The 21,765-nt window shown below is 45.7% G+C and overlaps 1 protein-coding gene and 1 long non-coding RNA gene across 4 annotated transcripts in view; one reads left to right on the top strand and one right to left on the bottom strand.

Annotated features, from left to right (window-relative positions):
• Positions 1–1,473: 1,473 nt before the first annotated feature.
• Positions 1,474–19,036, top strand: LOC126983031 (uncharacterized). Its single transcript, XR_007735484.1, has 4 exons — positions 1,474–1,498; positions 1,934–2,009; positions 18,671–18,745; positions 18,888–19,036. It is a non-coding gene; the product is annotated as an uncharacterized LOC126983031 (long non-coding RNA).
• LOC126983029 (kinesin-like protein KIF20B) overlaps positions 17,327–21,765 on the bottom strand; it is a 21,961-nt gene continuing 17,522 nt past the window's right edge. For all 3 annotated transcript variants that reach the window (XM_050835457.1, XM_050835456.1, XM_050835458.1), the window contains exons 31-32: positions 18,916–19,069; positions 17,327–18,721 (exon numbers count right to left, since the gene is read on the bottom strand). In XM_050835457.1, the coding sequence (XP_050691414.1) occupies positions 18,650–18,721; positions 18,916–19,069 (226 nt within the window). In that variant the 3' untranslated portion in view covers positions 17,327–18,649. The remainder of the gene's footprint in view (positions 18,722–18,915; positions 19,070–21,765) is intronic.

Raw genomic sequence — 21,765 nt, 5'->3', positions numbered from 1 at the left:
TGATCTCGACACCAACTCCTCCTCCTCCTCCTCCTCCTCCTCCTCCTCCTTCTAACCCTCCTCCTCCTCCTTCTACGTCTACTCTTCTTCTTTTCCTGTGACGAAGATGACGAAAGTGACGACAACGACAACCTGGTCTTCCTCTTTCCTTCACCTTCTGGAAACACGTTATTGTTGTTATTGTATGTGTGAGAGAGAGAGAGAGAGAGAGAGAGAGAGAGAGAGAGAGAGAGAGAGAGAGAGAGAGAGAGAGAGAGAGAGAGAGAGAGAGAGAGAGAGAGAGAGAGAGACTATAAAACACCTCAAGCATCAAAATTGGTCACATGCAAATTGCCGGCGGTCATGCAAGGCCAGACTGCAACCCCCCTACCCCCTACCCCTCCACTCCCTCCACCCCCCACCCCCCTCCTCCTCCACAACCACCACCTCCATCAGTACTTCCACTCTACTGGTTCTGGTATACATATAGGAATGGGAAGAAGGAAGGGAGGGAAGGGAGAGAGAGAGGGAGAGAAGGAGAGAAGAGCGAATGATGAGAGGGAAGGAGAGAAATGGAGAGAGGGAGAGAAGAAGTGGAGGAAGGCAGGGAGAGGAATAAAGGAAGAGAAGGAGAGAGGAATGAGTAAAGAGAAGGAAGAGAGATATGGAAGAAGGGAAGAAGGGAAAAAAAGGGAAAGGAAGGTATTTTGGGAGAAGAGAAAAGAATGGAGGAAGGAGGAAAGAAGAGGAATTAAAGGAGGGAGGGAAGGAGATGAATAGAGAGAGAGAAGTGGATAGAGAGGGGTTGAGGGAGAGAAGAAAGGGATGGGTATAGAGGGAGGGAAGGAGAGGAAGGAAAGGGAGAAGGATAGCAGATGAAAGGGAGGGAAGGAGAGGAATAGAAGGAGAGATGAAGGGAAAGAGAGATAAAGAGGGAGAGAATAGAGAAAAGGGGGGAGGGAAAAAGAGGAACAGAGGAAAAGAAGAGAACAGTGGGTGGAGGGAGAGTGAAAGAGAGGAATGAGTGGAGGGAGGGAAAGTGAGACAAAAAGGGAGAGAAGGGATAAATGGATGGAGAAAAGGCGAGGAAAGGAGGAAAGGGTGAAGGGAGAGAAGGAGGAAGGGATGAGTCTATGAATGGAGGGAGGGAAAGTGAGATAAAGAGGGAGAGAAGGGAGGAAAGGTTGGGTGGAGGAAGGGAGGAAGGACAGGCAGAGAGTTTTTGAACCCACACAACGATAACAATAAATAAAAATAGTGGTTCGCATCCTGTTGGGTTTCCGCGGATTGAGGCATTTCAACGGGGTCACTATTTGCAAACTTTTTCCTCGTTTTTTTAGCTTTTTTTCGTTTTTATCGATTCAGAGAGGAAAGTATCATTAGAGAGGGAAAGTTTCGACCCGGGCACTGGTTCGGAAAGGTCTCGTTTGGCTGCTTCAAAACGTGTCTCGAAGTGAACGGAACCAGGAAATGTAACGTTGGATTTTGTCATTTTGCCGAGAGGAAGCAGAGCGATAAGGTGTGTGTGTGTGTGTGTGTGTGTGTGTGTGTGTACCTAGTTATATTTACCTTGTTGTAGTTTACAGGGCCTGGGCTTACGCTCGTGTGGTCCCGTCTCCGTATCTGTATTTGTCGAACTTTTCCTTAAAACTTTGCACACTCTTCGCCGATGCTACATCCTCACTTAGTCTGTTCCACACCTCTATATTTCTTTGCGGGAAGCTATATTTCTTTGTCTCTCAAGCATCTTCCTTTCCTCAATTTTTTACTGTGTCCTCTTGTGTTTCCGTGTGTGTGTGTGTGTGTGTGTGTGTGTGTGTGTGTGTGTGTGTGTGTGTGTGTGTGTGTGTGTACGTGCTCTATCTTTTGTTTTTATCTTCCTGTTCTTGTTTCCCTTCTTGAACGCGTCAGATTAATGGTGTGACTTATTTTCTTTCTTCTTTGATTCCCTCAGCGCTGCGCGAGGACAACGACCCGACGAGATGAAGACGCGAGACCAACACGAGCCACACTGAGGAGGTCTTGAGAAGGTAAGTAGCGGTCAAGTTTATAATCCGATATCTGTATTTCCTCCTACCTACGACTTTAACTCTTTCAGGAGGAGGGTATCAGGACACCTCTCCTCCCGAAATTGACCTCTCTTTCGGCCACCTCTTTTGAGCAGCGAGCAGCGGGCTTTCTTTTATTATTGTTTCCTTTTTTGTGCCCTTGAGCTGTCTCCTTAGTTGTAAAAAAAAGAAAATATGAAGTCGTTTAGAGTAGGGTCCGAATCTCTTCACAGCGCTGCCACATCACCCCAAACACAGCCATCTCTTCCTCATATGTCAGACACGCACTATTTGAACTTGTGTATCTGATGTTCTGTATACATTAAGATTTGGCAGCGCTGTGGCCTGGGAACTCCCCGCCCAAACTGACTTCAAAGCCGAGTCGAACTGTACTTCACCTCATCATCTCCTCCCCCTCCTCCTCTTCGTCCACCAGCACCTCTTCTTTTCCCTTCTGCTCCTTCCTTATCATCATCTTCCTCCTCTTCCTTTTCCTGCTTCTCACTCATCCTCTTCCTCTTGATCGTTCTTCCTCTTGCTCCTGTTCCTCATTTTATCATTCTCCTCTTTCCTCTCCTTATCCGCCGCCCCCTCTTCCCTCCTCTTTCTCTCCCCTCTCCTCCTCTTCTCTCTCCCCTCCTCCTCTTCCCTCCTCCTCTTACAACCCCCTCCAGCCCCCTCACCCCCTCCCCTCCTCTCCTCTCTTCTCACCTCCCCCCCTCGTAAGCTATACACACCTGCGCCGCCGCCTCCTCACCTGTTCTCTCTACCTTGATTAATTTTACCTGTAGTGCGCGTGATGGCGAAGGTATTACTGTCTCTTCTTATGGGCCCGAAGATTTATTATTATTCATCTATTTACTTATCTATTTGTTCTCCCATCTGTTTATTAGTTTATTCTTAACGGTAATGGTCCAGTTATACGCTCCGTTGAGGTCAATAGCCACCCCCTTGCCCCCACCCCACCCCCCAAAAAAGGCATCAACCATCAATTCGAAAGGATGTTTAGGTTGGACTTTTTTTTTTCTTACCTTTGATCTGTATTTCCTATATTCATTTTTTTTTACTTGGTTTTTTTTTTTTGGAATCACGATTTTTGTGTGGGGGGGAGAGGAGGGGAGGGAAGGTACGTGTGTGTGTGTGTGTGTGTGTGTGTGTGTGTGTGTGTGTGTGTGTGTGTGTGTGTTGCATTAACCAAGCATGCAACAAAACCGCGAGCATAACACAGAAAACAAGTATCATCTACAGTAACACACACACACACACACACACACACACACACACACACACACACACACACACACACGCACGCACCAGAAGGCAATAACGGTGAAGGGAGATAACAAGCAATTCAGCGAGACGTGTGAGCGACATAAAAAAAAAAAAAAAGAATGTTGCAGAAAGAAAGAATATAAGGTAGAGAAAAACGTACTTGCAACCATAAAACATCCCGCGGGTGATAACGATCGGGGAGGGATTTGGTCCAGGGAGGGTGAGGAATGCTTCTGGTGGGGGGGGGAGGGAGGGAGGGGGAGGGGGGAGTAATGGGAGAAAAGTGCTGTTGGTGCTGTGAATGGAAGGGTGATGGTGGTAGTTGTGGAGGTGGTGGTGGTGGTGGTGATGACAGCTGTGGTGGTGATGGCAGGAGGTAACTCGTATAGGCGGTGGTCATAATAGTGGTGAAAGAAGGGCAGTTGCTTATGTGGAGGTGGTGGTGATGGTGATGATGGTGAACGTAGAGTATACTGAAGGTGGTGAAGGTGTTTGGTAAGAAGTGAGGGTAGTGGTGATGGGAGGTGAGGGTGGTGGTGAAAAGTGTTTATAGTGGCGCCATCTTGCTTAGTTAATACGCCCACCCCCCCACCCCCTCACCCCCTACGGAGTCTATCCTTGAGCCTCCCTTTTAGAGGAAGAATCTAGAGCCCGGGTTGATAGGTGGTCTTCAGGACAGCATGTGGGTAATCTTATGCCACTCGGCGGTGACTGTACGCGGCGCCATCACTATAACCACTCAGCTACCGGTAGTCTTGAGGGAAGGGGGAGGAAGAGAGAGTACTAATGATTCTTCTGTGGTTGGAGAAGGAAGGAGTTGAGGAGCGGGAGGTATAGGAGTAAGGGGGAGGTGGTAATGGCGGTGGTGGAGGGGTGGAAGAAGGGAGAGGCGGTGGGGGTGATCATTCAGATTGCTTTCTCGTTCTTTACAATTTTGTCTCAAGGAAGGTGTTGCTGAGGGCCATATGCTTCCTCCTCCTCCTCCTCCTCCTCCTCTTCTTTTCTTCTTCTTTTCTTTTTCTTTTCTTTTTCTTCTCTTTTCTTTTTCTTTTCTTTTTCTTCTTTTTTCTTTCCTTTTTCTTTCCTTTTTCTATTTCTTTTCTTCTTCTTAGAGAGAGAGAGAGAGAGAGAGAGAGAGAGAGAGAGAGAGAGAGAGAGAATATATACACAACACCAATAACCAGCCAGCCACACACGCCCTAAATCACAACAGATACAACTAAGGCACTCCCGCGTAGTTTACCCTCAAAAACAGGAGATAAAAGAGTAAAAAACGGGAAGATACGTATGAAAGAAAACGAGGGAGAGATGATTACTGCTTCATATAGTGTTTCTTGACCATGAAATAAATCCTCTACAGTTTTTTATTTAATTTTGTTCAACTGTGTAATACATTTTTTTCTCTTGCTATACTTTTTATCCGTTTTTATTGCTATGTTTGTTTGTTTGTTTGTTTTTGCTGTAGAATAACGTAGAAATAGAAAATAGAAATAGAAAATGCTAAAGAGGTGTTTGGTTCATCTCTCTCTCTCTCTCTCTCTCTCTCTCTCTCTCTCTCTCTCTCTCTCCTAAGCCAAATATATGCAAACTGGGCTGCTAACGTAATTTTATCGATGTAATGAATGTCGTTAATTTCGTATGGATGAGGGAGAGGAGGGAGGGAGGGAGGAGAGAAGAAGAGGAAGAGGAGGAGGAAGAGGAAGAAGAGGAGGAGGAGGAGGAATGTGGAAAGGAGGAAGAGGAAGGAGGCAGCGGACCCACTACCACAAAAAAAAAAAAAAATAATAATAATAATAATAATAATAATAATAATAATAATAATAATAATAATATACCACCAATAGCACTACCATTACCACCATCATCACCACCACCATCATCACCACCACCATCATCATCACCGCACTTCCATTTCTCATTATCTTTAACTCTCATTTTTTTTTTTTCATTCCGTTCTGTACCACTAATTTATTTCATACCTGCTTTTATACTTTTTTTTCACTTTTTTTGTTTTGTTGTGTGTTATTTTTGCACCTCGTAACGCGCTTAAAAGTCCATCGTGTTGCAGTTCTATTTTTTTCTGGTTTTATTTTATTTTATTCTTTTTGGGTAAGTTTTCAGTTCCTCGCCGATAACTTCATGAATTATGTCGGTCACGGATTTCTAGCTTGTTCTTTTTTTTTGTTATTTCCGTTTGTGAAGGCGCCATTAGTAGTAGTAGTAGTAGTAGCAGTAGTAGTAATAGTAGAAGGAGGAGGAGGAGGAGGAGGTGAAGGAGTCTTGTTTTCATAACATAAGAACGTAAGGAGTCTGCAAGAGGCCGGTCGGTCTATACAAGGCAGCTCCTATACAGTCTAACCTCGCCTTACCTCGCTATCCATGTAAGATCGTTTGGTAGTTTGGTAGTTAGCTAGTTCATTGGTCATCAAACAGCTATATTACCGTAAGTTAGATAGTTAGTTGATATTATATCCTATTTTATTTTGTATTGTTTTCTTTTCTTTTTTCTTATTTCTTTTCTTTATTTTTTCTATTGGTGTTTTTCATTTTCTTTTCTTTTTCTGTTCTTTTTTTCTCTTTTCTTGCTGTTGTTTTTCTTTTTTGTTTTTTTTGGTGTTATTTTTTCTTCTATCATCCTACTACTACTACTACTACTACTACTACTACTACTACTACTACAAACAACAGCCACCACCACCACACAACAAAACATTAACCACAAACATAACAGCAACTTTTATCTCCACACAATCGTTCCATACACAGGTGCGAAGCCAGGTGGGCGGCGGAGCATGGCCAGGTAACGAGGTGGTGGTGAGGGTGGTGGTGGTGGTGGTGATGGTGGTGCGTAATGGCTGCGGTGGAATCATCTTTCTCTCAACCACACAAAGATAATTTCCCTCGATTCACCCTCGCAAATTGTTCCCCTTCCTCCTCCTCCTCCTCCCCCTCCTCCTCTTGTTGCAGCTCGTTAATTGAACACACACACACACACACACACACACACACACACACACACACACACACACACACAGAAGCGCTTTATATTTCCTCTCTTTAAGATGTGATTTCGATAAGCTTGGGACGGGAACTGCTATACTTGGCGGGGCGGAAGAAGGGGAAAGAGGGAGGGAAAGAGAGACAAGCAAATGGTGGTAGTGGGTGATTAGTGAACGAGAGAAAGAGAGAGACGAGAATGACCCATACGATAGAATGTAAACAGTGATTTCAGACACACACACACACACACACACACACACACACACACACACACACAGAGAGAAAGGAAGAGATTGAGGGAATGAATAACCTCGCAAACAAACGGCCCGTGGATAACAAAGGCGTCTTGCGGTCGTGTGTCTCGGTGTGTTGTGTGTTGTTACGCCCCATGTGTGAGGCCTAGCCGCGGTAATGGCCGGGAAATGAGGGAGTGCGTGAGGCCCCAAGTGGTTGATGACGGGGTGTCGTTGATTGTGGGCAGACGTTGACGCGGGCGTGATTGACAGTTCCCGCCCATCTCTATCTCCCTTCCCTCCCTACTTCCCTCCCTCCGTTTACCTTTCCTCCGACCCATCTCCCTCCCTCCCTCTCTCGTTCTCGACCTCTTCCGTCCATCCGCCCGTCTTCAAACTTTTCTCTCTTCTGCCTCTTTCCTTTCCTTCTCCTTCCCTCTCTCTTCCTTTATCTTTCCTTCTCCTTCCCTCTCCCTTCCTTTACCTTTCCTCCGACCCATCTCCCTCCCTCTCTCTCTCTCCCTTCCGTCCGTCCATATGTCTGTCTTCTATCTCCCTTTCCTAGATTCCTCCCTTCTAATTCCCCGTTATTCTTTCCCTCCTTAACTGTTCCTTATTTATTTTTCTTTTCCCTCGCTTCCTTTCCTTCATTCCTCTCTTCCTTTCCTTCTCCCTCCCTTCTGTTAGCTTCTCTTCTTTCCATCTCTCCTTTGTTATATCTTCTTTTCCCACCTGTTTCTTCCTTTATATTTCCTCCTCCGTCCTTCCCTCTTAACACCATACCTTTCCTTTTTTCCCCTTCTTTTCCCTCCCTTTAAATTTGTATAGGAATTTATCATACTTTTTCCTCCTTCCCTTTGTTAGTTTATCATTTGCTTATGTTTGATTCCTCTTTCGTCCCCTCCTCCTCCCCCTCTTCTTCCTCCTCGTATTCCTCTCTTTCTTCTTACTTTCCATATCCATTCGAACTTAGATGAAAATTATGTATACAAACCCCTCATACTCTTTTTCTTCTCCTTTACTTTCTTAAATCATCCTATGCTTCTTCATATTAACTTCTCACCGTATTCCTCCTCCTCCTCCCTCTTCCTCTTCCTCCTCAGTCCTTCTCTTTCTTCTCCTTCTTCTTCGTCCCTCCCTCAGGCCCTTCATGCCCTGCCTCAATCAGCCTTTGTTTGTGTGTACGCCCACCGAGCGACCTCTGGCGTCTAATTGAGCAGTTTCTGAAGGCCAATTTCCAGCGGCGTATTACTGGGGAGTGCTCGAAGCCGCCCGCCCCCGCCGCCTCGCCCCGCCCCGTTACGCACGCCCCGATACCCACGCCCCTCCACATCCGCCCCGCTACCCACGCCCCACTACATACACCCCGCTACATACGCCCCGCTACCCACGCCCCACTACACACGCCCCACTACATACGCCCCGCTACCCACGCCCCGATACCCACGCCCCTCTACATACGCCCCGCTACCCACGCCCCTCTACATACACCCCGCTACATACGCCCCGCCACCCACGCCTCGCTACTCATCCTCCGCTATCCACCCTTCGCCACCCGCCCCTTCGCTAGTGTCGTCGATGCTCTGGTGTTTATGGGGCAGACCTAGTGGTAGTTTGACCCTTCTTCTGTACCATGAACCTAAAAAAAGCACTCATTAGAACACGATTGATCTCCTTTTTGGCCTTTGGAAATAGTTAATGCGAGAAGCGGGAGCGGCTGAGAATGCCAACCCTGCCAGGCCTACACACCGACGGCCAACCCTGCCAGGCCTACACACCGACGGCCAACCCTGCCAGGCCTACACACCGACGGCCCTCACTCCCTGACAGACAGACGCCATGATTATTTACGGGTCTTGTAATCACACACACGTTGCTCCGAGACACACCATAACGCCATAACATGTTTCTCGGCGTCGGTGTTTGTTATGCCGATGTGGAGTTTGCGTCTACGTTTTTGTTTTCATCTTTTTTTCTCCTTTTCTTCTGTTCCTTTTTCTTCTTTCATTAGTTCCTTTTATTTATTTTTCATTATCTTTTATCTTTTCATCTTTTTTCCTCCTCCTCTTCTGTTCCTTTTTACTTCATTATTTTCTTCTTTTTTTTTCATTATTTGTTATCTTTTCATCTTTTTCCTCCTCCTCTTCTGTTCCTTTTTACTTCATTATTTTCTTTTATTTTTTTCATTATTTGTTATCTTTTCATCTTTTTCCTCCTCCTCTTCTGTTCCTTTTTACTTCATTATTTTCTTTTATTTTTTTTCATTATTTGTTATCTTTTCATCTTTTTCCTCCTCCTCTTCTGTTCCTTTTTACTTCATTATTTTCTTTTATTTCTTTTTCATTATTTGTTATCTTTTCATCTTTTTCCTCCTCCTCTTCTGTTCCTTTTTATTCCACTAGTTCCTTTTATTTATTTTTTTCATTATTAAGTTTGTCAGAGTGTCGTCGATGCTCTGATGTTTGTGAGTCTTGGTGTTGTGGTTGTTTCAGTTATTGTTCCTTAATCTTCTCCTTTATCCATCTCCGTTTGTGTCGCGTCTTCATGGAATTCGTTATTCACACTTCAATCGCTTATTTGCCCTTTGTTTTCGTTATTCCCGGCATTTATTTACGCGTTTCTTCCCTTCGTTTATCTCTTCCCTTCTCCGTGTCCGTTTGTGTCGCGGCGTCTTGGCTGTCACGATATTTTACGCATTCGTTAAGCCGCGTCCCTCCCGTCACAGTCCTTCCGTCACACGCCAACCATCGCCGCTTTTTACGCCCGATCAGACCCTTTCCTCCCTCTACAACCCTTCCGCCCATGTCACACCTCGCCGTACCTGTCACACTCGCAGCCTTGTCACACCCTACGCGGCGGTCACACCCTCCCCTTCGGCCCCTTCCTGCCCCTTTCCCTCGGCCCCTTTCCCTCGGCCCCTTCCTGCCCCTTTCCCTCGGCCCCTTCCCGCCCCTTCCCTGCCGGCTCGTCGCACCTCTGACTCCTATATTACCATTCCCTGTCACGCTCTTGACTTGGCTGTCACATCTTATCTCCCCTGTCACACCTTTCTTCCCGCGCGGGCTCCCTCGCTGCCTGGCGCGGCTCTGCAATAAACTACAATTTACCGACAGGAAAGAGAGAGAGAAAGATCTTGAGAGAGAAGGAGAGAGACCGAGAGGGAAGGAGGTGAGGGAAGAGAGTTATATTTTCTCCCAAATTGGTTTTATGACAGACAAATGACTAATTTTGTCTTGATTACCCGGTTATTAGGTCGCCGGCGCTGCCTAATCTTTATATACTATGACGGAGAGGACGGCGAGGCCCCGCGCCGGGCATTCGCTGATTTACGGCGCTGGGAGTCGCGGGGGGCTAAGGCTCTCGTGCCCTCTACTATATATTTACGTTATTGCTTTTCGTTTCCACCTCCTCCTCCTCCTCCTCCTCCTACTACTACTACTACTACTACTACTCGCCTCATCTTCACCCTCCTTTCCTCCTACTCATCTTCTGTTTCCTCCTCCTCCTCATCATCATCATCATCTTCATCCTCCTACTCATCTCTGTTTCCTCCTCCTCCTCCTTCTCTTTCGCCTCATCTTCATCCTCCTTTCCTCCTACACATCTTCGCTTTCTTCTCTCCTCCTCATCATCATCATATTCTCTTTCTTCTCTTTTCCTCCTCCTCCTCCTCCTCCTCCTCCTCCTCTTTATCTCATCTTACGTTACATACACACTAAGTTATTCGTGATTTTCCTTCCACCTCCTCGTCTTTTGCATGTTTTCCTCCTTCCTTTCTTCTTTTTCTTGGTTTTATTTCTTCTTGTTCTTCTCGTTCTTCCTTTCTTTTTCTTCGTGTTCTTTTTCGTCTTCTTCGTCATTTTCTTTTTCGTCTTCTTCGTCATCTTCATTTTCGTCTTCTTCGTCATCTTCATTTTCGTCTTCTTCGTCATCTTCTTTTTCGTCTTCTTCGTCATCTTCATTTTCGTCTTCGTCATCTTCTTTTTCGTCTTCTTCGTCATCTTCTTTTTCGTCTTCTCCGTCATCTTCATTTTCTGCTTTTTCATCTTCATCATCATCATCTACTTCTTCATCTTCATCCTCTATTTGCACTGAGTTATTAATTGGTCTTCGTCCCCCAACTTGTCCTCGTGCAGTCTAAAATTTGGTGGGTCCGTTGAGACACATGTTCGACACTTCTGGTTCTGGTTCGTCTCTGCTTCGTTACGTGTTTCGAACGGGTGTCACTTGAGGGATCGTTCTCCGGCTCACACACTCATGCAATAACAACAATGACAGGCATCGCTCTTAGTCTGTCTTTTCTTCTTTTTCCTCATTGTCTTGTGTTCCTTTTTTATCGCATTTGTTTCATTTATTTTGTATTTTTTCATTAGTTTATTCATTCATTCATTTTTTTTTCTTACGGTTTAATTCACTATAGTTTTTCTCGCTATAGTTATATATTTCGTTTTTAATCTTGTTCCTCTTTTCGTATCTCTCTTTTTGGTTTTCCGTTCCTCCTTCATTTCCTCGCCCTCTGGTACGGTTTCAAAAGGAGTTCACCGTTAAAACTTCGGCTGAGTCCTTTTTTTTTCTCTCTCCCTTTAGTAAACACTCCATTTTCTATAGTTGACAAGACGAGGGTGAGAGAAACGTAACCACTGTCCTTCCTTTCCCTCCCTATATATCCCTCCCTTTCCCCCTACCTTTCTCCTCCCTATATTCCTTCCTTTTCCCTCTCTATATCCCTCTCTTTCCCCTCCATATATTCCTTCCTTTCCTTCCCTATATCCCTCCCTTTCATTTTCTATATTCCTTCCCTATATCCCTCCCTTTCCTTCCTTCTATCCCTCCCTTTCCAAGCCGACGACAAGACGAGAGAAAAACATCCGCAGTTGACTTGTTTTTCTCCTCCTTCGCTTTTCCTGGCGCGCGCGGGAGACGAAAGCAGCGAATGGAACAACTCACAGTGCTTATGTTCCTTCTTGTTCTACTATAAAACAATACGGCAGCAAAAAAAAAAAAAAAGAGTAGAAAAGAAGAAGAGGAGATAGTTAGTGATTGCTTACCCTCCCCATTTCCCTGACCTTTCCTAGCGAGTGACAAAACAAGGAAAATATATCCACGGTGACTTTTTTTTTTCCATGGTGGCCGCGAGGAAAACAAAACACTGACCTTTTTCTTCCTCCTCCTTCACGCCCACGCCTCGCAGCCATCAGTTTAGGGCGACTCCACATGAAGAAGACATCAGCTGTGACTTCCTGACTTCCCTTTTCCTTCCCCGGGCGACAAGATGGCAGCGAGAGGGAAAAAATCAAGTGGTCTATGAGTGGTAGGCGGCGCGGCATCCGTCTCTATGCACCAGCCACTCCAGCCGCGGCCCCCTTCCATTTTTCACGCGGCTGCCTGATTCTGATCTTCTTGTTATCTGCCGTTCTTTCCCATTTTTCTCGTGCGGGGAGACGTGGACGGATGAATGGAAGGAGTCGATCAAAGTCAGGCGGGACAGTGGCGGGCGGGGGCGCGGGGGTTCGAAGCGGGGGTCGAGGCGGGGCAGCGAGCGTCATCTCCTGTCATTTGGCGGGGCGAGACAAATGGCGGGTGTCTCTTCGCTCGCTGCCGGATTTATCTTTCCTTTTTTACGCCGAGAACCGAGGACCTGTTCCTGATGAGCCCGCGACGCCGAGGGGGGCCGAGGGGGGCCTGGTGGGGGGCAGGAACCGACACCCTCCGTCAGACCGACTTAACATACCACACTGACACCCCGCACCCCTCACCCCCTTTCACCCCACTGTTATGTCCTCCTCCCCCCTTTCCGTCCCCTAAATCCCCATTCTTCACCTCACGCCCCTCACTTCTCCCCCCCCTTTAACACCCCTTATGTCTCCCTCCTCCTCCTCCTTACCTCCCACCTACCCCTGACACCTCCTCCACTTGACTTCCCTCCCTCCCTTTACCTCCCGTGACAGCTCCCTCCCTTTCTTGCCCCTAAACTCCCATTCCTCACCCTTGCCCCCTCCCCCTCCCCACCCTCCAAAACCAGCCTCAGATGCTCTTTTGTTTGTTTACACGACAGTTGACAGAAGAGGAGAATAGATACAAGTGACGTTCTTTTCATGATTTTTTTGTTCTTATAAGTTTGAGAAAAAGAAAGTACTTGATAAGCGTTCTATTAAGCACTGTGATATTTTTAGGTTGCTGTTGTTCTTCCTTGTTTTATCTTTGTAACGTTTAAAGCATTTTCCTGTTTATATACTCACTCGATAAGCGTTCTATTAAGCCCTGTGATTTTTTTTTTTTTTTAAAGTTTGCTTGTTTTATATTTTCTTCACAGCGGTCATTCTCATCGTCTGTATGTAGGGTGAAGACGGTAATGAGGTCATCAATGCATTTCGTATATCATAGTTGTTGTTTTCTTTGTTTATTTGTTTGTTTACGTTGTTTGTATCTTCTCCACCACTTCCTGTTTATTATAGTTGTTGTTTTCTTTGTTTATTTGTTTGTTTACATTGTTTGTAGCCTCAACCACCACTTCCTGTTTACTATTTTTCGATTTCCTTTTTTTTTCTTGTTTACTGCCGACCTACACGTGAGCAGAAGACCTTTCGTGCTTTATATCAAGGTCAGAGGAATAATACTGACCTTGCCCAAACCTAGACATAGATACTGGTACGGAGTTTTCGCCTTCGCCGCTCGTGTGAAAATATCTAGGTATCCCGTCACTCAAGTTCCTCTTCCCAGACGCTTCCACCCCTCCCATAAACTATTTCCAAAGCCCAAAAAGGAGACCAGTCGGGTTCTAATGAGTGTTTTTTTAGGTTCATGGTACAGAAGAAGGGTCAAACTACCACCAGGGTTATAAAGCCACCTATGGAAAGGCCCACAACTCCTACGAAAGCCTTGTCAATTATGTGAGCTTGGGGGATGAGACATTTAAGAGTATGACCCTAACTCTCCTCCTCCTCCTCCTCCTCCTCTTCTTCTTTCGCTTCCTCCTCCTCCTCTCCTCATCCTCCTCCCGTACTGAGCTTCGTCTCCATCTCACCATCACGACTGTCTCCTTAGCTGTCACACGCTCGTCTTCTTCTTCTTCCCTCCTCCTCCTCCTCCTCCTCTTCCTCGTTCTTCCTACACCTCCTCCTCCTCGTCTCCCTCCTCCTCCTCCTCTTCCTCGTTCTTCCCACACCTCCTACTTCTCCTATTCCTTCTTTTCCTCCTCACACTTCCACAATTCCACTTCTTATATTAACTTCTCCACCTCCTCCACCATGACCGCTCCTCCGTATTCCGTATTCCACACCACATCCTCTCTTTTCCACATATCTTCCACTTCACTATCTGTTTCTCCCCCCCCCTCCTCTCCCTTCCTTACGACAGATTCCACCTCATCTCATCCACCTGCCTACACTCCACATGCTGTATTTCACCATCATCACCATCTTCATCACCATCAACCACTTCACCTCTCCTTACGACAGACTCCACCTCATCTCATCCACCTATCTTCACTCCACATGCAGTATTTCACCATCATCACCATCTTCATCTCCTTCATCCACATCATCACAACAGCCTCCTCATCCTCTTTTAATGCCACAATGCTCCACCCAGTTTTCCTATCCACCCTCCCTTCATTCCACATCTTTTCTATATTCCTTTAGTATCCCCCTTCTTCTTCCTTCTATCCCCCATCATCATCATCATTTCTACGTCTCGTCACTACCGTCTTTCTCTACCTTTCCCTTCTTCTTTATTTAATATCTTTTCTGTCACTTACTCACCCACACCAACACACACGGAGAGACAGAATTTTTTTTTTTTCCTCTCTCTCGCTCTTCTCTTTTCTTTCTATTCTCTTTTATTCTTTTCTTTTTCTTTTCTTTATTTTTTTCTTTCTTTTCTCCTCACTTCTCTTCTTTTCTCATCTATTCTCTTCTCATCTCCTTTTCTCCTCTCTTCCCTTCCCTTACCTACCCTTCCCTTCCCTTCCCTTCCCTACCCTTCCCTTCCCTTCCTTTCCCTTCTCTTCCATACCCTTCCCTTCCTTTCCCATCCCTTCCCTTTCCTTCCCTATCCTACCCTTCCCTTCCCTTTCCATCCCTCTCACCCCCTCCCCCTTCCCCCCCTCCCTCTGCCCGAAGACTCCGTGGATCCTTTTCACTTTTCAGATTTTCTCTTCATCACAAAATGCTGTCAAGAAGCTTTTAGGGCGGCAAAATAATCAAGAGGCGTCACCATCCCCGAAAGGCTGACAGGTAATCTCTACTTGCATTGAACCCACTTGCTCTCCGCGTCTCTCTCTCTCTCTCTCTCTCTCTCTCTCTCTCTCTCTCTCTCTCTCTCTCGACGGAAGCCTGTCAGGGGTTTGTTTGTTCGTCTGTCTTGTTGTTTCTTAGTTTTCTTATTTTGTTTTGTTTGTTTGTTTTTTTGGTTTTTCGTTTTGATTCGGTGTCAAAAATTAGCATAGGATTTTTTTTTTTTTCGTTTTTTGGGGTATTCTTTTTTTTTCTATCGCGAGAGAGAGAGAGAGAGAGAGAGAGAGAGAGATAGCAAAAGTATTACAAAAAAGTAGATAATGCTAAATAAAACAACATACCCAACCAAATAGCCACGTAAACCCAGAGAGAGAGAGAAAGCGCGCGATATATACCTTGCTGCGTCCCTCCTTTTCCGTTCGTTCCAAAGTCTTCCAGCAGGTAAAGTAAAGTGTTTCGCTGACAGGTTCATAAGTGCGCCCCTCCCTCCTCCTCCTCCTCCTCCTCCTCCTCCCAACGTGTCTCCCTCCCATCATCGCCGCCTCTCACTCCCTTCGTCCCTTCCTCTTACGCGATGAGGGAAAATTCAACGTGGAAAAAATTATAACACACACACAGGTAGATAGGAAGGCAAGGGTGTATACGAGGGAGGAAGAAGGTAAACAGGGGAGAGAGAGAGAGGGGGGGAAGGGGAAAGAGGAACAAAAAAATAGGAAAAGAAAGGAAAAGAAATGAAATAACCAACAGGAAAGAAAGGCAAGTCGTCTGTAGGGAGGAGAAAATAAGATAGAGGAGAGGGAGAGGGAAAAAACGGTGAAAATAGGAAAATAAAGGAGGAGAAATTAAGAATGAAAAGTGCGCTTGGCCAGACCGTATCATGCGTAGAAATTATAACCGATGGACAGCCAGAGTTTCCCAGATAGTGACGGAACCAGGAATATTTTAGGCTAGGTCAGACAGAGGTTGGCGCTTCCACTTCTCACATCAAGTATTTTCAAAGTCCAAAAAGAGAATCAATCAAGTTCGCAAGAGTGTTTTCTTAGGTTCATGGTACAGAAGAAGGGTCATACTACCACCAGGGTCAGCAAACTACCCCTGGAAATGCCCACAACTCCTACAGAAGACCGGCTTTTCCGATACCCTACGCCCCTGTCAACCCAGCAGTGAATGAGTACCAGGTATTAATCGGGGGTTGTGTCCCGTCTCCTGGGATCTGTTCCCTTCTATAATTCCTTCCCCTTCTGTCTCTCCGGCATATGACCACAGATGATACGCTGACTAAACGAAACTTTTCAACTTTCCTTCAGAAGACGTGTCGAATGTGTGTGCTGAGGCGCCGAAATGTTTTTTTTAAGAATATGTCCCTCACAGATCCAGGTGGAGGGATGAATTAGAATCTTTGCAGGAGTACGATGGAATAAAATTCCAGATATTGGACAGAGATGGAGATCGTCGAGAAAGGTTTTTATGTGTGTGGATGATAACGTGGAGGGTTTGCGAGGGGGCGAGGCGAGGCAGGGAGTGCGGGATGGGGTCTGAGCGGGAAGTGGGTGTTGGATAGGGAAGGTAAGGGAACCGATTTAGGGAAAGACAGGGAACGGTAGGGTGGAAGGCTTGCGAGGGGACGGGATGGAGGGAAGGTGGAGAGGGATAGGGTCTGGCCGGGGAGTGGGTGTTGGATATGGAAGGCAAGTCGTCTAATAATGACTTATGAGGATGATGATGATGTACATAGCTGTATGGTAGGGTGGGAGGCCTGCGAGGGGGAGGGAGGGCGGGATAGGGAAGGTAAGTCGTCAGAATAACTAATTAGCCAGCGAATACCCGGGCTTCTCCTCCTCTGCCGCGCTGGTCCGGAAATCCATTTTATCTACCTCGCAGCGTCCCGCGCGAGGGAGGCCGCGGCGGCACAGTTATCTAACCCCTCCGCCGCCCGCCGGGACTCCGGGAATGACGCCATGTCGCAAGACGCTCCAGTGAAAATTAATTTTGCATCCGTCACCCTTAAAGCAGGAAGTGACGTGTGTGTCATCCCCGGAGGCAGGTCGCTCTCGCCGCCTCGCAGTCTCTCCCTTTTATGTCGGCCTGAAAGGAAAAAGGAGAGTTGATCATCAAAGACTCGCGCCGCGCCGACCGGGACGGGACGTTTAAACGTTTAACGTTTAAAAGGGAAATTATGATGTGTTAACTTTGTGTTCAATGAAGAATTATTATCGTCACTCCTTATTGCAGTTGTGATATAAATCTACATCTATCTATCTATCTATCTATAGATAGATAGATAAATATAGATATAGATAGTGTTTCTTTTTCTCTCTTGAGAGAGAGATGCATTTTCTCTTGGTTGCCATTAAATTCTACTAGTATTACTTCCATTACTGGTGCAGTAATCATCAGTTTTAACCTTTCATGGATGTTTCAGTTACAGGCAGTCAGGGGCCTGGGACCTGTGCAGCAACCTAGATCCATGGAACTTAAGTCACATTGGTTCACTCTTCTACTCTAACCATAGTTTTCATGGATGGCACTCATCCAAAGTGGGGACAGTAAAGAGCACATATAAAAATACTATTTAATAGCATGTATATAAAATATTACCACAAAAGGTACATGTACTCAGAGTAACAGGACACATTTTTGCAAACATACGAGGTTTCACAAGCTGGGAGGAGTCTGCTCGCTCCCAGCCAGAGGTCAGGTCCAGGAAACACTAGCACAGGGTATCTTTCCGATTTGTACACCCCTCCAAACAGAGCAAATCACCAGGAAAGTAATTATTCTGTAAAACTGAGAAGTATAAAAATAACAAGTCATAATAAAGTGCTTACCAATCTTTATTTTGACTAGGCAAAATTTTTATACTCACTCAAGTTTTAAAGTGCATTTGTTTCCTCTCTGAAGAAAGCACCGATTAGAAAGCTGTACAGTCCAGGCAACACACTGTACATTTCTGTGCAGATGAGTGGGGCCACACAAACAATTCAATGGGCCAGAACACACTTGAGCTAATACTGCAGTGAATTGCCACATGTGTTTAGTTTCTATTTGTACGTCAAACTTCCTATCCTGAAGCACTATTTTTGTGAGCTTTGTATCATTAACCCGGTACCAGCGGGGACCATGTTTCTTAATAGTCACTCCAAGCAAGAAAAATGAGGAAAAATCACCCCTCACACAAACCATTTCATAATATATATCAAAGCATTTGTGATCAGATTATGTATCATCTATTTTGGAGGGTTTATATCATGGCACAAATTTGTCCCGTCACTGCTACACGGTAAAGTCACAAATTTGGCCCGTCGCTGCTACCAGGTTAACAGTACACAAGTATCATGGATCTATCATAACCTGTACCACAAGCACACATTCTAAGCACTACCTAGGGTTATATAGATTTTCATTTAATCATACAGGATAAACGAAAAATAATAATAAAAAAGTTATAAATATGTCTTTTCTACTCAAGTAAAAATCTTATCACAAAGAGAAGTAAACAAGGATTAAGAGTTTAGACATTTCAAGTAAGCCAGAGACAGTTTGCATCAAGACGCAGAAGCATTTGTAACACTGAAGATCACACACTCATTCACTTCTTCTCTCATTCCTTTGTGGGTAGTGGGTAATTAAACACCTTACAGACATCTTCAGAAACAAAATTTCTTTCCAGGAAAAATCAATTGTCCTTCAAACTTTCTCTGTAAAAAAAAAAAAAAAAAATTGCAAAGTAAAAAGTAGGTATAAATTCATTGAGTTTAAATATAAGTGGAACAGAGTTGGGACCAGAAGACAGGCAGGCACTGGTCATACATTCAATATGCAAGTGAGATAGTTGAAACCAAGGGACAGAGGTAGGCACTTCAGGTCACACACACACACTCATTCACTTCCTCTTGGTCCTCAGTTGGCGGCGGACGAGGGTGAGTGGACTGTCTGCGGCCTGCACTTCGGGAGCCTGGACACACCGGAGAAAGGAGAGGTGAGTTGTGCTAGAAAGGTATTTCCAACAATTTGTGCAGACCATTTCAATTACCACATTACTGACTAACACGAGAAAACAAAATAAAATAATCAATTGGATGAATACGCATGATTAAATAGTGTAAACCCTTCCCCAACAGCCACCTAGCATGCCAGGGCCTCACTCACCTTGTCGGGGGTGCAGAGGAAAGGCTCCTGGGCGTCCTCAGGATCAAACAGGGCACGTCTCCGCCTGGCCGACGGCGCCTTCTTCCCGGCAGTCTTGGCCTTGGGCTCAGGCTCGTCCTCTGCCTCGAGGATGACGTCTGCCTTGTTGGCCATGCTGAGGGGAGGAAGGAGACGGTGCAAGTTTGCTTTATTTCCCTCGACACAAGAAAGAAGTCGCCATAAAAGACTGAGGGCGCCATACTGGAGGGAGGAGGACGCCAGTTTGTTATTTTTTCCCTACACAGTCCAAAGGGAAAAGGAGTTATTTGTTTTAGGCACATTCAATTTTCACAACACTTTTCTGATTCACAGCCGTTCTAATGCCTATAGCTAGAGAGCAATGAAGTTATGTTTACCAATTTGTAAACACCATTCCAATCAGCACTCATATCAGAAAAGACTTCCGACTGTTGAGCCAAAATTAATATATGCATTATCAAAATTAAATTTGATCAAAAGTTTAACTAAATTAGCTTTTGACAATATATTTTTCAATTTTACTAAATGGCTGTTACTCTGATATGAGTGCTGAGTGAAATGAACATAAATTAGTGAAGATATGCTTAGTGCGGCATGTTAGAGGGAAGGTGAAGAGTAGGAAACATTTTGGGTGGAGGTCACTCACAGCAGCTCATTATTGATAAAGGTGCTACATACACTGGCAAGCCATCTTTCACATGTTCCCAAGGCTTCATCTATCAGTTCCTCATAAATCAAGGCCAGGCACTCCACCCAGGATACAGGATGAGAGGCAATAACCCATCAACTATGTCTGTTCATTTGCACCCATCATTATTCTGGCTTTCTCCTTCAGCTTACGGCCATCGCTAACCCTCCATGCTCTTGTATTAAGTTGCTTAGTGAGTTCAGGTGTCATGTTGGTCAGTGCCCCCTCCTCTCATTGGGAGGGAGTTGCTCTGGCTGTGAGGTTTGCACCTTAGTTATGACTGGCAAAAATAAGTTTTCTTCACTGGAAAGAATTGCAGTCCATTGTACTACACAGGCTGGCCACCAAATGAAGGAAATCATTCAGCAAGTTGGTGTATGTGAGCATTCTGTGAGAACCTTTGGAAGGCTCTTCAAAGACAGAGGAAGTGAAGCAATGTCCACACCCAAACCACCTCCTGGTGAGCCTTCTTGGGCTGACCAGGGCGTGGTTTGGCTGAGGGCATGTTTACACTGCCACTGTCAGTGAAGTTTCTCATCCAGGTCCTTGAAGAACATTCATGTATACCAACTTTTTGATGCCTTCCTTTGTTTTGTGCTCAACCTTGTACTCCACTGATTTGTGCTACTGTTGCAAGTGGCAAAGACTACTTTTGCTCATCATAATTGTGGCACAGACCCCCAAAACCAGAGCAACTTGTCTCTGATGATGGGATGGGCTGCTGACAATGACATACTTGCTCACCACACACGTTAAAATCGCAGGGAGGACATGCAGTGTCTGTAAGCTGGAGGAAAGGACATCACACTGTAGTCCTCCTACCTGTCTTAAGCAACGACTATGATGTAGACCCCCCTTCCCCCTCCTGCCAGGTCTCTCTCTCTCTCTCTCTCTCTCTCTCTCTCTCTCTCTCTCTCTCTCTCTCTCTCTCTCTCTCTCTCTCTCTCTCTCTCTCTCTCTCTCTCTCTCTCTCTCTCTCTCTCTCTCTCTCTCTCTCTCTCTCTCTCTCTCTCTCTCTCTCTCTCTCTCTCTCTCTCTCTCTCTCTCTCTCTCTCTCTCTCTCTCTCTCTCTCTCTCTCTCTCTCTACCCCCAGGTACACCCCCCCATGAGAGACAGAGCAAGACAACACTTGAACAGCTGGTCATCAATAAAGGTTTCGAATGTTTCAAGTGTCATGTATCCTTCTGGTGGTTCATCTAGCAAGTTGCCTCAGAATAAGGTTCCTCCCAGCCACCACAATGCTTGAGAGGCGGATGAATCCCTCTGTGGTTGATGGCATCGGCTGAGATATTGTACGCCACTTCCACCCCTTTCCCTTCCCATTGGGCAGAATTTCTACACCTGTCCAATCAAGCAAGTGGCCAAGCTCAGCAACATGCACCACCAATGAGTTCAGTCCTGTTGTGGTGTAAGTCATTTCAGTGCTTGTAGGTTCTTTTTTTCACCCCTCATGATGTCTCCCCCAAAACATGCTGCAGGACACCCACTTTAGGGAATCTTATAGACTACGCTGTCCTCATTCCTATTACCTGCACGATGACCTCTGGATACTGTACCCTTTATCTTCGGTCCCATGGAATGAACTAAGCTAACATCAATCTTCGAGTTACCTAGTGATCATTCCAGCCAATTCAGAGTACAGCACGACTAAGAAGTTTCATTCATCACTGTATCCAAACCTACAGGCACAAAAATGACCATCACCAAAGAACTCATTGGTGGTGCATGCCGACGAACACAGTCACTTGCTCGATTTGAATGGTGTAGAAATTCTGCTCGCAAGGGTGGGAGTAGCGTACTGGATGCAACCAACCACAGAGAGGGGCTTGTCCACCTCTCATGCATTACGGTGACTTGGGGCAGACGCTGAGGAACCAATCAGTGAGCCCTACTCAAAGGCAACCTGCAAAATGATTCACCAGGGCAACACAAAAGCAGCCATCTCCTTGCCCTGTCTCATTCTCATCTGCTAAATCCTGTGTCTCTCTACACCACCCATGTGTTGCACCTTTTGTTACCAATGAAGCGTCGAGAGAAAGGGCATAAGGGACAGTCTTTTTTTCTAGTTTGCACCAGGAAAGGAAGGCTACACATTCCAGGAAGAGAAATAAATAGGTTGAAAGGGAAAAATGACCTTGTATAG

The sequence above is a fragment of the Eriocheir sinensis genome, chromosome 52 (genome assembly GCF_024679095.1).
Source record: "Eriocheir sinensis breed Jianghai 21 chromosome 52, ASM2467909v1, whole genome shotgun sequence".
NCBI classification, from domain to species: Eukaryota; Metazoa; Arthropoda; class Malacostraca; order Decapoda; family Varunidae; genus Eriocheir; species Eriocheir sinensis.
This window is presented reverse-complemented; position numbering and strand designations above follow the sequence as displayed.